The sequence below is a fragment of the Neltuma alba genome, unplaced genomic scaffold (genome assembly GCF_004799145.2).
Source record: "Neltuma alba isolate B1F8T4 unplaced genomic scaffold, ASM479914v2 tig00012163_pilon, whole genome shotgun sequence".
In the NCBI taxonomy this organism is placed as follows: Eukaryota; Viridiplantae; Streptophyta; class Magnoliopsida; order Fabales; family Fabaceae; genus Neltuma; species Neltuma alba.
The window spans coordinates 333,209-350,083 of NW_021636710.1; the positions used below are offsets into that span (position 1 = coordinate 333,209).

General features: G+C 36.6%; 2 protein-coding genes across 4 annotated transcripts; one reads left to right on the forward strand and one right to left on the reverse strand.

Annotated features, from left to right (window-relative positions):
- The first annotated feature begins 604 nt into the window (after positions 1–604).
- On the forward strand, positions 605–1,171 carry LOC114723949 (uncharacterized). The gene is made up of 2 exons (XM_028910198.1): positions 605–1,001; positions 1,098–1,171. The coding sequence occupies exons 1-2, from the start codon at positions 605–607 to the stop codon at positions 1,169–1,171; spliced, it is 471 nt and encodes a 156-aa protein (XP_028766031.1).
- Positions 1,172–2,746: 1,575 nt separating this feature from the next.
- Positions 2,747–16,431, reverse strand: LOC114723981 (DNA topoisomerase 3-alpha). 3 transcript variants are annotated; one of them, XM_028910247.1, is made up of 25 exons: positions 16,058–16,431; positions 15,720–15,898; positions 15,552–15,624; positions 15,270–15,392; positions 15,052–15,173; positions 14,891–14,963; positions 14,702–14,818; positions 13,843–13,926; positions 12,605–12,784; positions 12,394–12,522; positions 12,109–12,183; positions 11,870–11,959; positions 11,632–11,736; positions 10,634–10,668; positions 9,593–9,722; positions 8,293–8,345; positions 8,111–8,216; positions 7,598–7,636; positions 6,931–7,009; positions 6,634–6,705; positions 6,281–6,352; positions 5,382–5,546; positions 4,857–4,977; positions 4,205–4,478; positions 2,747–3,214 (listed from the first exon to the last, which is right to left on the reverse strand). In XM_028910247.1, exons 1-24 carry the CDS (start codon positions 16,346–16,348, stop codon positions 4,244–4,246), a joined length of 2,748 nt encoding a protein of 915 aa, XP_028766080.1. In that variant the 5' UTR covers positions 16,349–16,431; the 3' UTR covers positions 2,747–3,214; positions 4,205–4,243. The 3 variants fall into 3 exon arrangements, with proteins under 3 accessions (XP_028766080.1, XP_028766082.1, XP_028766081.1); XM_028910248.1 differs by lacking the exon at positions 2,747–3,214 and adding an exon at positions 3,625–3,969; XM_028910249.1 differs by lacking the exon at positions 12,109–12,183.
- Positions 16,432–16,875: the final 444 nt, after the last annotated feature.

Sequence of the window (16,875 nt, forward strand, 5' to 3'; positions counted from 1 at the left end):
TAAACATATACTCGTTTGTACTCGCGCTCAAATTGTTTCTGTAATGTTCTTAAACTGTGTACCAAAAATTTGGCCAAAAAAACACTATATACCCAGAAAAGAAAAAAAAAATCCTGAAGTACATTATCATCAGAGAGAAAACTCTAATTTTAATCCTCACGATACAAAATTGTCCCTCGGTAATTTTAACACGGGCCACGTTTAAGGTACGGAGACTTTTGAACATGCCCGCCATTTGAGAATCCCAACAATTCTCAGACTTCCATGCGACTACACGCGCCGCGGGGGAAAACACTAGAAAATCTTCCTCTCATCCGTCGTGCAAGAACCTTCCTCTCTTAATTGGCCTTATCCCTCAAAATTTCTAACCCCCAATCAATGAACACGAAAGTCGACTTTTGTTTGGTCATGGAGGAACCTTCTTAGCCTTAACCTCAAAATTTCTAGCCCCCCAGTGAATGAACATGAAAATCCGCCTCTGATCCCTCGTGGAAGTACCTTCCTCTTAATTAGCCTTAACATCGAAATTTATAATCCCCAATGAATGATTAAAAGAATGGACGATGAAAAAGAAATTTGACGTTTCTCGTTCATCTTTATACAGATGCCTGCATCGAATCCCAGTTCTGGGCCCAACTCTATATACATTATCGCTTGTATTTTGTTAACCTGCCAGCTTGCTGGCGGGGCCTGCCTCGCATCGTACTTACTCCTCCCTGAATCAGAGAACTCATCCTCGTTAGCCATTGCAGGGGTCGCATTGGTTTGCCTTCCATGGGTGTTTTGGACATTCACATTCTTATACCGAATCTTGTCACGTACATTTGGGTTTAGACTTGGAACTGGTGGGGCTGGTTGTGGGGGAGGGAATTTCCCCAATGTCCCTAAGAATGCCAATTCAGGATCTGGTGAAGGAACTGATCAAGGCGGTCCTAATGGGTTGAAAAGGGCATTATCTGTTGCTTCTCATGAGAGTGAAATGCCATTGAATATATGGTCTCGTGATTGTGTTTGGATTTTGGTTCATACTTCACGATTATTAATATTCAGGGGAAGCCATAAAGCTATTGCTTGTTCCTTTTTATATTTTTGTTGAGATGGATGGCATGCCACATATGATGCATTTACAGTTGCACATCGTCTTGAAGATGGCCCTGCTCTGAATCCATAGTGCATTGCAGTTCACACCTCCAGGAATCGCCTAGGCAAGATGATGCGGAGGGTAGAAAAAGGAAAGAGAGAGGATTGATGGAAGCAGTTTTTCACTGAAACTCGTTTATTCAGCTTTTCAAGAGAGTCAGAATTTTCTGCTTTATCGTTGTTATTATTTATGAGGCAACACGCCTCGCAGATTAGGAAGATATCAGACAGCTGAGGACTTCAATTTTATGCATTTTCTTCTCTCATCCTTAGCTCATGAGACATTTATAGTACTCATTTGAAGAAAAAAAAAAGGCCAGAGATGAAATGGATTGGAAAGCCTATAGGGGTGTTCACGGGACGGATCGGGACCGGGATAGGCCCGTCCCGGTTCCGTCCCGATGAACAGTAATGGGACAGATTTTCTGTCCCATGTCCCGGCCCGTCCCGAGGTTGTCCCGGTCCCAGTCGGGACGGGACGGATCCGGGACGGGACCGGGACGTCCCGAAATATTTTTTTTTTAATTTTTTTTAATTTTTTTAAAAAAATCTGATTTTTTTAATTATATTTTTTTGAGCTTAAATCTTATAAAAACATCTTTTTTATTTGTTTGGGCACTCTTAAACAAAAGCTCAAAATATTACATATAATAGTTATTAAAAACTCTAAACAAAAGCTTTTAACACAATAAAAACTTGCTAAAAAATCTAATCATCAATAATCTCAAATCATTAACAAATATAAAAACTCTAAATAAATATATCCATAGTTTTATACAATAGTCTCAAATCTTAAAAAAATATGAAAAAAATGATATTATATAAAAAGTTAAAAAAATTAATTTTTTTTTTTAAAAAAGGGACCGGGACGGGCCTGTCCCTTTTTTGTCCCGTCCCGGTTTGTCCCGTCCCGAAAAATTTCGGGACGGATCCGTCCCGTCCCAATAAGACCGGGACCGGAACGGGCCGACCGGGACGGGCCGGCTTTGAACACCCCTAAAAGCCTATACCATTGGCGAGAGGTTAAGTTGTTCACCAGCCAACTTAGTTAATGCACTTACTCGGTCCTGAATATAAAAACTAATTAATTACTGAATAAATTAAAAAAACTAATTAAGTTAATTATTTGTAATAAATATGTGTTATCTTTTCTAAAATACTTTTGCTAATTATATATATTACTTAAAACTACTATTTAATAAAATCTTTAACATATACAACTATTATAAAAACTACTTTAAAAAAATAAATAAATAAGAAAGGCAAAATAAATTTAAATCTTATATTTAAAACCAAATTGAAAGTCAAATTAACTCTTATATTAAAAACAAAAGATAGTATCACATACTACAATTTTTACTTTTTAAACTAATAAATTAACAAAAAGGAATTATTTGAGTTCCTTGTGTATTAATAATTATTCTTTCACATTTTTTCTTCTGCTGAAAAATTACAGGCATAAATATAAGTAATATTAAAAATTTCACCGTGTAAAATCCACTTGGAAATAATTGGTTACCGTATCTTTTTTACCTTTACCTATCAATTGAATTGATAGGAAAAACGTTTCTTCCCACCCTACTCGACTTAAACTCTCAATAAACCCTCGTGCTACAAAAACAAAAGTAAAACCTATCAATGAAGAGTATACTACAATACTGAAGCGGACTAATTAAAAGAGAAAGCCTTTCCTTGAGGCTCAAGGGTAATGTGAAGCAAAATACATATCACCCGCGCAATTTGATCGAAAATGCATTTCAAATTTCCAGCATTGTACCATATTCCAACAAATGGAATATGCTTAGTAACTCACTATTCTTGCATTATAAGTTTCATGAAGATGAATGACCAATGTTCGCTATGAGCATGAAGACGAGTATCGACATAAGATATTCGGTCTTGATAATTCGCGGGATGTCAAACCAAAATTGCCCGAGTTTGGCCGTGCGAGAGTGCTCCAGCTGATGCAGCAAATGGTCATTTTTGCATATGAATTTGGACCTAAGCATTGCATAATCCTTAAGCCGAAGTCATACATGAGACAGGATGCATGCCTCAGGCTCTGTCAATGAACCTAAAGGCATGAATCTACGTCAATAAAATGACAGTTATGCAATCATGAAAAATGAAACACTGTTAGACCACTAGTTCAAGCAAATCTTTAACAGAGCTACAATGTGAACCTTAACTACTTCCCAGCCGAGTAATCTGAGAGATAATCTGCTTGAAATTTTAGCTTTATCATCATCAAATGTGAAAACAATGGGGCACGAGAGCTCAAAGTCCAAAGAACTGATGCTAAAAGCTGCGCAGATAATTCAAACAATTTATTTTTTCCCTTTTAGAACTTATATGTGCATTAAGTTCTGTTATGAATTGGTCCCCTCTTCATCAAAGTTGAACCATTCCAGTCGAGTCGAGTTGGTTCATCCTTTAGGTGCTAAGATTCACAAGCAGCTTAGAGAATAGAACAATCATAATCACTTGATGATAAAGCACATAACTTCCCTTGCTAATCTGTTGTATTAGCAAAATTCACTAGCAGTCTGCTATGAATTTCTCTTTTTTCCTAATAAATTTTTCTATCCAAGAAGAAAAGGGAAAAAGCTACATCAAATTTGAAGACATGTTTGATCTTCTTTAGCTCTCAAGAGACAGCTGAATGCCCGAAAGCATCTAATTTCTTCTTTTGTTTTCCCTCTTCTCTAAACAAGCTCAGTACTAATAGTCTCCATTCTATCAAATATTTTCACCCTTTTCAAAATGTGCCTTCATCGAGTTCCTTGGAAGAATGCCCCCTTTTCACGTTTACTCATTATACCTGCTATTCTGTAAGGTGAATCCTCGGTTGATATTTAATTTTACAAAAAGGAAATGTCAAGGATAAATGATGGCAGAAGACTAATAGCTAGCTGTGACCTGTTAGCACATCTCTGTCAATGCCAGGTAAACATATTTGACAAAACTACGTTACTATGGCTTGATCAAGCATTAGATTAAAAGGAAAACGAAAGAAGAAAAGAGAAAAAAGAAAAGAAACAAGAGGAAGTAGGGGATGCCAAACCTGCTTTTCTTCCCATTGGATATTTGAACCATGTAGACATCATGCTCCACGGTTGGGACAGACATTAGCAAAGTGAGACGGATCACCACACACAAAGCACCTTCTACCAGATATAGGATCACCAGTAGCTGATACAAAAGTCACTGAAGCAGTATGAGGCCCATTCCGGCTCCCTCTACCTCGACCTGCATTTCTGGTAGTATTAGACACTGGAATACTATTTGTGCGAGTCACACTTCCCCTCCCAGTGCTATTGTTGAGGCTATCCTCCCATCTGTGGGGGTAAAATGTAAAGCATTACATTTCTATAAATTTCTGCATTGTTCATCACTAAGACAGATTTAGTTTATTTGTTGGTGTAAAGCAAACGGAATAAGGTTGAAATGTTAATCATTCCATTGTCTAACAATTTTAGTGCGAACACATGTACTTTGACCGGTAGCAATGTTGTGATAATAATTTTGCATAAATAAGCATTGACAAAACTCCCCTCCTCCCAAAAAAGACAAGAGGAACTATGTACGCACCACAGAACAAGCCCAGTAACTTCCACTGATTGAAAATCTCTAAGATTTCCGACAAAATAACTCCGTCTCAAAAAAACTATCATACAATATTTTTTTGATTAACCAAAGATCACAAATTCACATACACAAAAAAATTGCACTCCTGAGATGGACACGTGTAGAACTTCCTTCCCCTGTTATTTGATGTATTTGCAGTTCTCAAGATACATGGTTTTCCGCACGTATTGCATGAAATAGACGCTTCCCCTGCAACATTAAAAGGTTTCCAAGAAGCCATGCATGAAAATTCAACCTTTTAAGAATTCTATATTGAAAGTAAAAGTAACACCAAAATTTCAAGGCTCCTAAGAATTAATAGGCTTCCCTTGCTGCAGACAGTGTCAGTTCTAAATGTTAATGTTCCGACAAAAAAATTTAGATGCATAGATATAAATTATAACCTGGGCAGAAGCAGGAATATGCTACGAAACTCAGCAAAGCATAAGAAATTAATGCTTTGCAGAATGATTATAGTTTATCAGTTTGACATGTTTAACATAAGTTGATTTGGACCAGGCAGGTTGTTTCTTTGGGCAGGCAAGGTGGATAACCAAAAACCTGGGCAGCCTGTCAACATTAAATTAAGAAAAAAGAGAGCCTCTGAACTCTACCACTATGTTGGTTCATTCCACGATGTCGAGCATTTCTGGAGCCTGAAACATGTGAAGGACAATCATTGGAAAAATGCCCTGTCTCTTGACAGTACATACAAACTGTTTGCCTCATGTTAGTCCGGGGAGCATTGCTGGGTGGTGCAGTAGATCCTCTCCCTCTTGCTGGAGAACATGTTAAGGTACAATTATAATTCTCTTTTTTTTTTCCATGAGAATAATGGAAATGGCAGCAAAAGAATAAAATAGGCAATGCATCGATCAATCGCTGTCAAATATTTTCTTCAACTCCCCCCCGCCCAGGGGGGAAGATCAAGATGAAAAAGTTCCATATACAGCAATCTTGTTAGAAAATACAAATTCAGGATAAAAAAGTCCAAAATAAAATAATCTTATCCTTAGAAAATACAAATATCCAATACGTTAAATTTAGTGGTCTCATTTACAAATGGTTCGTCAAAAACACTGAACTTGGATTGAAACTTCCCATATGCATATTCATTACCTGAAGACTTTTGTGCATGAGAAACACGCAAATATTATGTGCATCTTGGTTGAATAAAACTTCATATGAAAAAAGAAAAGGACAAAAAAAGAAGTATTGTAGGCGTTTTGTTTAATAGAGTCTATGGCAACTACTTAAGGTCGTTTGGTGCATGGAAAGCAAAAGCTTTCTATTTCCATCGCACAAAAATAAGATATGTAATACATATATTATACTTCGTTATCATTATTTAATGGATTGTCCTTTGCTATTATTATTATCATTATTTTTATTCAAGGGCACAAAGAACATTTCCAAACTACAAAATCAGTTTTTCTCTGTCCATTTCCTTTTTCCATCACATTCTTATTTATGTGCATAGTGACCTCCTGGTTGTTTATAAATAATTACATACCTGGGGCACGAGGGCCAGTGCCACAAATTTCTGATAACTGCGTAAGAATCTCATCACAGCCACCAATGCAACCTATCACAGATGCATGTAAGAAAAGTAAATGTTTCATTTAAAAATTCTTAATCAAATCTTTTTGTCTTCATTTACTTTTGTTCCTGGACCTAACAATAAGAGGCTCGTTTGTTTGAAAAGAATCAGTCTTGGAAAATTAATCAGACTCAAAGAAAGGTAATTGTTGCCGTCTTAAAACTTTTACAACTCATTGTTTCATGCATAAATGAAAAAAATATTGTTGGGCATATTTACAAAATTATTAACAAGTCATTTCATCAGTGGAATGGACGTGCACCTACCCAAATGGTTGACATTGTAGTTTGGAGGTATTTCCAGTTGGCGAAACTTGAATTGAATCAGGTAAACAGGGCCTATGAATGTTATATTATTGCTCCCCAGTCAGATACAACCAAGCATATAGGAATAATTTGACAATACCAAAACTGCCAAGACTAGTGTTTACTTCTCCTGCTATAGGGAAGATTAAAAAGAAACATAAAATTCTTGCACATGGCCAAAAATTATTTGTCGGAAGGCACTTTTTTATGTTTATAAAGGTTGGAAACTAATTAACAATCATTTTACAAGCCACGAACCAGGGCTGCAAGAGTTGCAAATATTGGTGGTCACAGTTGCTTCTGATACTGATCGTGGGAGCCACACAGCATTCCTACACTGAGCACAAGGTCAATGTTCTTTTAGAATCAGTTATCCAAGGGAGAAAAGGGCGGGGTGTGGCAAGGGGTAGAGAAAGTCAGAGTGAGCTTTCAACACTCAGTTGGAGATGGAACAAAAAATTAAGGATAAGGTTTAGCACTAACATATATTGAGTTAAGCTTCTAGAGAGTGATAGATACTTACACATACATTTGGAATTTTATCTGAGAAAGAAAATGCGTCAAAATGACAAAAACTTCCCTTGAAAGGTCTCAAATAAAAAGAAACTAAACCTCAAGGAATTCACTTTAGAACAAACCTCTCCATCAATGTAATACAGAAGAAAATAGCAGTTTAACATGAGTCAAATCAACGAGGGGTTTAGCATCCATAATTTGGGTCATACTAAGACTAGTTGCGATCAAGGGCTACAGAGTAATAGAATATGATCAGATAAGAAGTTGATTGGGCAGCTGGTCACAGCAGTAAAGAGAAACAAGAACAGAAACTTGTTGCGTACAGGCAATCACAAGGGCAGAAAAGTTGAAGTTTTACAACATTATAATAAAGGAATTCACAACGATTAGAAAGAGAAAGAAAACCAACCTGTGGGAATCCCAAACATCCAACCATAAAACTTCCATCCTGGTAAAAGGTAGCATGAAAGTTCAGTCAGGTACAAAGTTACGTCTAGATTCATTAAACCATAAAATCATTCAGCACCAAGTGCCTAACTGATTATCCTATTCATGATTGATCACAATACATAAATCATATGCTTAGGGGAAAAGCACGGAGTTCCTGAGATTTAACAAAATTATTATTAAGTTGCCAGAAATATCCTAGCCATCCACCACTAAGTAATTAGGAAAGAACAAGAATGAAACCATATCATGCTTGAAAAGAAAAAAAACAGATTAGTAAATCAGAGCATTAGACTCATGAGCTCTGCCCCATTTATATTAACAGCCAAAATGCGCATGACAACTGACAATGAGCGTGGTAGTGCTCAGAAGGGTAATATGATAGATAAAATTGGATAGATAGGCATCGTATTGCAGCAAAACGGACTCAGGCAAACATTTCCATGCATGCAGAATAAACAGTTAAAGTACATACTCTATTTTGCTTTAGCGCCATGTCTGATTCTTGACAAAGCCCACATGGCCGAACAACTGAAACTTCTCCAGCTGCATGAATCTCATTGCCACCAGATCTATTGGATCTGCAAAGGTGTTTCAAGATGAAATAACAAATTGGCAAAAAGAGTTCATGAGACTGAATGTTGATGAGGTTATCACCTCTCAAAAAATATTGCCATGGCTTCTAGAAGTTTCACTTTATTCAATCTTGCCTGCAAACATTTACAGGTTATGATATACCTTTTTAAGAATTTCTGTAATAAGATAAATTAATTAGACATGTTACATGCAACCAAAAATGCAGTGCTATGCCAACGCACTTAAGTGAATAGCTGAGTTTAAGTTCCCATGAAAAAGATTACAAGATATTACGAATTTGAATGTTGTTTGGATTCCATCCTACAAAGAGTTGAGATCTGTTATTAATAGATCACTTTGCAGCAACAAGCTAGGGAAATTTAAGGAAAGCTGGACCACCCAGCCACTTGGCAGAGGGAGGACAAGAATTCTACTCCCTTCATCTCTTTGCAGTCTATTATATCCTTGTAATTAGACAAGTTTTTTTGCGCTAGCATAAAGTCTAGGGAATGAGTCACATCGTTGATGACATGTGAATATTGCAGCTTGCTATAAATTTTATCATATACATTGATATACTTATTACCACTGAACAGTTTCTACCCTATCTCTCATTATTAATTTTAAAAGTAGGGGCACCAAGGTCATTTTATATCATCACCATCACTTTTGTTATCCCATTTTCTCATTCTATTCCTTTCCATTATGTGCATCGAAATCCTTTAAAGGTTAGGCGACACACAATTCCTCCTATCATACCAAATGAGATGCAAGTCGTATAGGTGATTGAGTAGAGATCTCCAAAATGGAGGTAAACCAATGCCTAAGGTTTGGAAAGGCATCAGACATCCAGTAACTAAAATGCCAGCTAAGCTAAAAAAGAGAAATGGAGGATAATTTACTTCAAGAATCAAACTTTGATGAGAAAACAAATGATGAGACACTCAGACGTTAGAAAAGCAAATATTTCTTCCTCCAAAGAATTTAAGAGAGTAAATGATTACATCAATGTGTATTTTCCTGGTAGGGCAGAACCTACAAGATTGAATGTAAGACAACAATTCATGGCTATTTTATAAAGCAATGGATGGATATCACTTGAATCTTGATTATTAACTGCATGTTTGTCCTATGTTTTGCAATGAGCTTTCTTAATCAGTGCCTTTTTCCATTTGACTAAAGGCCTTTTTTATTTGAATTCTATAGACTAGAATTGCTAAGCAATCATCCATCTAGATGTTTACCAGTCCAATGTTAAACTAGATTCATTCTTCAGAGTAATGATTTTAAAATCAGGTTACTGGCAGGAGTGTGTAGATCCCCTGAGTAACCAGATCTTGGTAACAACTAACAAAGGAACAAGAACCAAATAACAGCTTACATCTAGGAAGCAAGCTTTCATCTGCTGCAAGCTGCTTGCCAAAACTTCAGCTTTGGTTTTATTACCTTCACTGACTTCTTTCATGTCACGTTCCATAACTGCTCTGAGATATGGTTTCCAAAGCTTATACCTAAAGAACAGATTTTCCCCAAATAGTTACCTTCTATAAATAAGACAAATGCTCAACCAAACCAGTAGTTCAGGAGAATGCTGAATCATTAACGTAAGCTAAAGCAAAATTAAGTTTCAAACATAAGCCAAATAGCCTGCTCCCGACAAGGTATCTGGGTAACTAGGCAGTGTATAATGCATGGGAAATGACAACATTGTTGGAACATTAATCAGGTTTTCATATTCGAATTTTTAATGGTTGACTGACTGTGCCTTTCCAGGCTCCCAGAAAGGCCCAATCTTAGCACATCACAATGAGAAACATGGCACATGTTAACAAAGGACTTCTTCGGATCCCAATTTAAGAAAATTAGGGGAGGTGCTAGGGTCAATTGACATGGTTTCTTGGCACTTTGGGTAAAGACCTTACTTGGAATCCTGCCTTCATCAGAATGAACTATTTAAAGGATGGTAAACAATTACCCAGTACCAATGGGCCCTAATGATCCTCATCCGTTTAATGGGCCAAAAAACAGCGGTTCCACAGTATGCATTGAAGCTTAAGTTTTGTATAATCTCACTGAAGGCCTTTTTTACGTTACTTAAAGGACAGCGAATAATTACCTAGCATTGTCTGCTCAATAGCTCCCACAGAGGGCCAACTGCCGACCACCCTTTCAAAGAAAACGAAACAACTTGGTTCCACGACATTTATTGAAGCTAAAATTTTGTATAATTTCTAACTAAAGTTTTTACATAATGTCATACAAGTTTCACAGTATTAAAAAGTCAAATCATACCAGCCACGCGAGTTAAAAATTTATTGCATCTAAATGGAAAATTTTATCATGAAAGACATACCCTAAATTAAAACACAAGAAAAATCTTCGGATCATAGATAAGAACCTAACAATCAATAAAATTACTTACCCCATGTCATCATAGCCCATAACAAGTGCCTCACCCTGCAAGTATATACAACTTATGGTTATTGACAATATAATTATGGGAAAAGATATTGCTACGTTTCATCATCTAATTTTGATTGCTTGTACCAAAAATTACAACTATACCTTTGAGAATTAAATGCATAATAACTAACAAACAAAATAAATTCTTGGGAAGTATTACTTGATGAGAACACTTGAGAGGACCCTTTTTTTGTCTTGACTTTACTTTCTAGGAATCTACGGATAAATTCAATCTCTTTTTTTTTTTTTTTTTTGGGGGGGGGGGGGGGAACTATTTGTTAGAATGCTGCCACTATCTGCATGCATACAAACAGGTCGGCCACTGTTGTGCACCTCCATGGCAGATAAGATTGCCAAGGACAGACAACAACCGACCTGATGCCATGCCATGGCAAGCAAATCCCAACTGGAAGATCAATACCCATAATAGAATATATCTACTTTATGGGAATATATTTTGTTCTTATCAATATTGAAAAGTTTAAAATTGTGAGGATGCATTCCTCTAATGGGACAACCATAGCCTTCTGATATTGTAAGAAATGCAGCTATATCATGTTATACAGACACCAAGCCATAAAATAACTCATAACATAACCAACCGTCATTCACAGATTAATCAAGAGGAGGCAATGAGCATTTGTTTGCCACAGACCTTATGAGTCCACTGAATCAGTTGGATGACATGCGCATGCAGTGGATCAAACCTTATTTGTACAGTTGAACAATGCTTTGACAACTGAATCAATTTTTCTAACCATTCAATTACAATGTCCCCTAAACTGAAGAGAATTTTTCATGGTGGCTTGCAAGTATTTCACTAATCATTATATCCTCTTCCGATTTTACCTAGTAACTCTTCCATCAATAAACTATGAATTGGGTAACTCAAGCAAATTATCATAAGAAACGAAGATCTATCAAGAAGATATGTCTCAAAAACTGACTTGAGCTTACAAGATTAGTTGGTGTGAAACGAGTATTTGCATCCTTGGTTGCATAAAACCGATCAAGAAGCTTCTTAATATGATCATGCATTGTAGCATCTGTACCAATACCCTCCTTTTGAAATAAATTAAAAAAAGCAACAAAAATCAATTTTCAATATAATGAACATATAATTACTTTACAGGCAATGAACTGTCATATTTTAATCACAAGGTCCAGTTAGCATCAGCTTCCATATCTTTCCCACCTTGTCCATACAACTCAGTAGATCAGCTTCACTCAAAAGTGGTGGGGGCCTGGTCACTCCTGAATCAAGGGTCAGTGTTGTTGGAATAAACTGCAATATCAATAGTTCTACTATGAATATTTGCTTCAAGAAGATTCCAATCATAACATCTGTTGACTGTTTTGGTAAGTAAAATGTTTGCTAAAATTAACTAATTGCAAAATCTTGCGTGCAATATGATGTTACAACTCAAACCAAACCTGTTGACCAACAATATAAGTTGGAATCATTGATCCACCCCAAGATTCAAATCGATAAACATCCAGGTAGTTTTTCTGATTCAATAAAAACCAGTCATGTAACAACAATAATAGTCAGAACATTTGTGACTTACTGTTAAAACAATCAAGGAATGAAGATAAAAACAGAAAATGGAAGTATATTGTTTCAAGTTGACAGAAAATTTGGTTTCAGCATTACATCATGACGTGACAAAGATCATAAAAATCTACAATGAATTAGGTTCAACGTGACAGAAACCTTACCGCAAGTATCACCCTCCCACATGCAGAAAACAGTTCACCAGCTATATCAATTTCAACAGTGGTTTCAGCTCCTACAGCAGGCTGTGAGACACATGCTAAAAAATGGCGAACAACTAACTCATACAATTTCTGTGACAATCAGGAAATTATGTGAATATCAAGGAGAAATGCAAGGTTTGCAACTCAAGAGTAACGGACAGTAATATTTTACACGGTGATCCTGGCTCCACCCAGATTCTCCTATAGAAAATTTTGTGGGGTGGATGGGTGGATGGGCCTTGTCATCATGCCCCCCATTACTAGGGTTTCTCCAAAGTGATGCCCCAGGATCTAACAAGCGCTGTGCATATGTTCCCCACTCAGGATGCGCCTGCTGTTCTTGTACAATTGTCTGCAATTAAACATGAAACAATCAAGAAAAGAGGCCAGTCACTAAGGAAAGGCAGATGGGTGAAAGTAAGAAATAAGGATTTAGAGAAACATAGCAGCATTAAGCTCAACAGGACAAACAACAACATCTTCGATCCATGACATAAAAATATGATGGAGTTTTACATTAGCTGTCAAAAGCTTATCAACCCTCCTTTTTTGCCCAGACTTGGAACTAGCTATGAAGAACATATGCAGAGTTAAGTTAAGCAGGACAAAAAAGAACAAAAGTCAAACTCTTTTTATTGAAAGGAAAATATATAACATAATACTGAAGGATGAAAGAACACAGAAAAAGATACTGTTAACCCAGTACAAATTGACCAATTCAGGTAAGAACCCTATAAGCAGTGATTAACCATAGATGCTTTCAGAAGCCAAATTTCCACTTACTTAAAACTAAATATTTTATTTGGCAAACAATTTTATATAACCAAGAAAAACCCATCTTTGTAGTGAGGAATAATCAGGAAATTTGTATTTCTCGTCAATTTTAAAAATAAGATACATCAAAATACATGCACTAAGGGGAAAAGACAAGAATAAAGGCTAATAAATGCTAACAAATGCTATACGATCAGATAAAATATTTACAATAAAAATTAAAGATATTCCCATGTATTGCACGGGTTAGCAGAACATATATAGACCACAATACACATCAACATGTATCAACATTATACAATAACATACTTATGAGTTCCCTTCAATATTCAAGGTGATGAGAACTCCATAATTCCTTTTCTCTTCAAAGACATATTTCCATCATTCTTTTTCTTTCAAGTATATAACTGCACTGTAAAGTTCAAACAGATTCTCTAATATCCATGTCAGAGAGCATGTTTTCAATAGTAAGAAAGGAAGGGTTGCACCCCACTTCACAAACTCAATTACTTTTTCTTCATTAAATGCATACCAACGCTAACGCTAGCCCTTTCCTGGATCTTAATGTCCAAACGCAACTTGGATCACAACTACAATAGTTATGCAAGCTTGGACAGGAGACAAAAAGTTACTCACATGCAAATCAGTCCTTGAAGAAAAGCTATCAGTTTCTGTGCGAGGATAACTGATGAAACCAGCTTGGTATAGTTCTTCTGCCACCTAAAAATAGTTAAATAAGGTGTGAGCAGGAGATGCATCTACGAGTTATCATACAATCAAAAGCCATTCGATGAAAATGCTGAAATTTGATATTAAAAGTTTAAAACTTACAAACCAACATACACAATGGTAGCTCTCTCCAGTCTCCCCTCTCAAATTCATACTAAATCACAAACTCTTCACTTATGGATAAAGGATAAGAGAGACTGGGAGAACTTCCGAACATTATTGTAAATCATTAATCATGCCCTTTAATTTGTAACAGTTATCCTCCAATAGCTGATAAATCAAATAAAATGGAGAATGCTGCACCATATCCATCTACCAATTCAAAATATTGAAAGAACAGTACATAAAGCTTTGCTCATTCAAAAAAGCCATCAAAATTTAAAAGTCACAGATGCAGCCAAATGTCCAAATAATGAAAGACACCAGCAGAAAAGCTTTAAAAGTAATGGTAAACCAAGTCTTGCATCATTAACGATGCATATGTGCATGAACAGTTCATACATACGATACAAGTTTATAGCACATAGAGAATATCCAAATTACTTCTGCTCTGTGAGCACAGGCTTTTTTTTTTTTTTTTTTTACAGTTTCATACTTGGTGATTGCCACCATCCAGAAGTCCATCTTTCCCTCTGTATATCTTCAAAGTCAGTAGCTTAAAAAACATAAATCACACGGAATGTAGTTACTAACTTCAAGGAGTCATCGTTCATCAGTCATCAGTACAAAGAGAACTAGATCAAATGCATTCACTCATCTCAATCACCTTCATTGTTTGTTCAGAACTCATCCGGAAGTACCGTGAAGCACGTTTCTCAAGCTCAATGGTATTCAGAGGATGTGGAGGAAACTTCAGCTTCTCCTGTTGTCTAACTTTCGTGACCTGAATAGTAATTAATATTTACAATGAAACAATATTCTGCATCCACAATGACAAGCTTAAAGTATGACTTACAGTTGCAGTTGGTTCCTGAACACACATCTCATATATTATAACCGCACAAGTATAATCAAACAAATGACCCCGCCTGCCAAACTAAATCAAATTATATCCTGAGCCTGCAGTTAGAAAAATTCAACAAGAATTATAAATGCGCCAAAAGCTTCATGGCTTACATCCAACTGAAACTAGCAATGCCTTCATCTGACTTATGAGAACAATTTATAGACCAAAACTCTTCTGGCTCATGTGCTTGTATCTCCCAGTATCGCTCCACAATAAATCCAAGTGTAGGGAACTGTAACCAAAACAAACACTCAGAAGTAATAATATATGACTGAGCATAAAAATCAGAAACCTTTGTTAGATGTTCATGTTTTCGACTGTTGCAAACCTGACAGGGGCCATAACTTAAGACAAGATTTCTATCATCTGTGGCAGATTCAATTATGAAAGAATCTTTCATTAACATGGTCTGGAACCTGGTGAAGGAGGCACCAATACGAAGATCTATTTCCTGAAAACAAAATATTGATATTATTCATAAAGATACAGCCCGTGAGGATAGTAAAACACGTGCCATTAAAATTAACTCTCAGGTTCTCTTATTGCAGGTTATGGCAGATGAAAGCACCAACAGAACATGCTAGTATTAGGGTTTGAACAGGCAACTCACTTGCCTAGCATCCACGGCATCAGCAAACCACTTATTAGGTTCAACAAGATTCTGCATAGCCTGATGTATTTCCCTGCCATAGCAAAGATCAAATGTCAGTGACAATCAAACTTTAAAAAGATTATCTCTAATAGAAAGTTTGATTTTGTTACTGGTACACTATAAAACCTGTCAATCAAGGCAGAAAAACGAGCCCTCTTTAGAGTAAGATGGCGATTTACTGCGGTGCACACTTCTATTACTTCAAATGCAATGTTTTCACCCTCCCTATCACAGTCAAGCCACAAAACAAGCCACTGGCACCTCCTTGATTCCTCCTCCAGTGTCCTTTTAATATCCTTTTTGTCCTAAATCAACGGAGACAGAAAATATATGCAGTAAATTACTCTCCACTAACGACAGGAACAGCACTTGCAATAAATTGTGAAAATCGAAACAATTATTAAAAGCCACGAGAATATGAGGAATAGAGTGAGAGCGTAAACAGAATGACGAGTATCTAAGACCTCAGGAACAAATTTATGGACAGGAGCATGGTAAAGATCGGCGGGGTCGCATGAGAGCCATTTGCGGTAACGCTCTTCGAATTCGAGTTCCATAAGGTGGCCAGTAACGGATGTGAAGAGCATGTGGCAAGGCTGGCCCCGAATCGCGTAGTTGAACTCGAAAATCTTGTTATAGCGGGAACGACCCTCCCTTACTCGCAGGCCCTGGTTCCTCGATAGTATAGTGGCGACAGACTTGGCCACTGACGGCTTCTCCGCTACGTTGAGTACGTTGACGGTGCGACCGGCCATCGATTTGATTAGGACCGGAATGGGACTAGAGGATTATGAAGTTGAACATCGAAACTTTGCAATTCATGAGCTGTGGTGCGGGAAAGGGGTTTCGCGGGGGATTTGTTTTCCCGCCCAAATTTCCGGATTCAGGACGCTTTACACGCCCGGTTTCAGATTAAAATTAGAGTGATGACGGTTAAAAATCTTACTATATTTCTAAAAAGTAACTATGGGGTTACTCAAACACTGCAAAAAAAACAATCGGATCATGCGTGGGCGTGTATACATATTTTGTATAAAAATTTGAAATTTTAACAAATTTTAAGTTAAAATAATGCGATTCATTTTTAAATAAAACAGTGTAATTATTGAATGAATGGTCAAAATGATGACATTTGCTACGGCCCAGCTCATCCTTTGACTAAACCAACACAGTTCATCCTGCGGTATGATAGACGTCATATAATTTTAGATAGAGGAACCATAAAATTAAGAGAAAAATACTCTCATTATGTTTTTAGCTTGTATCAATTGTAAAAAATTTT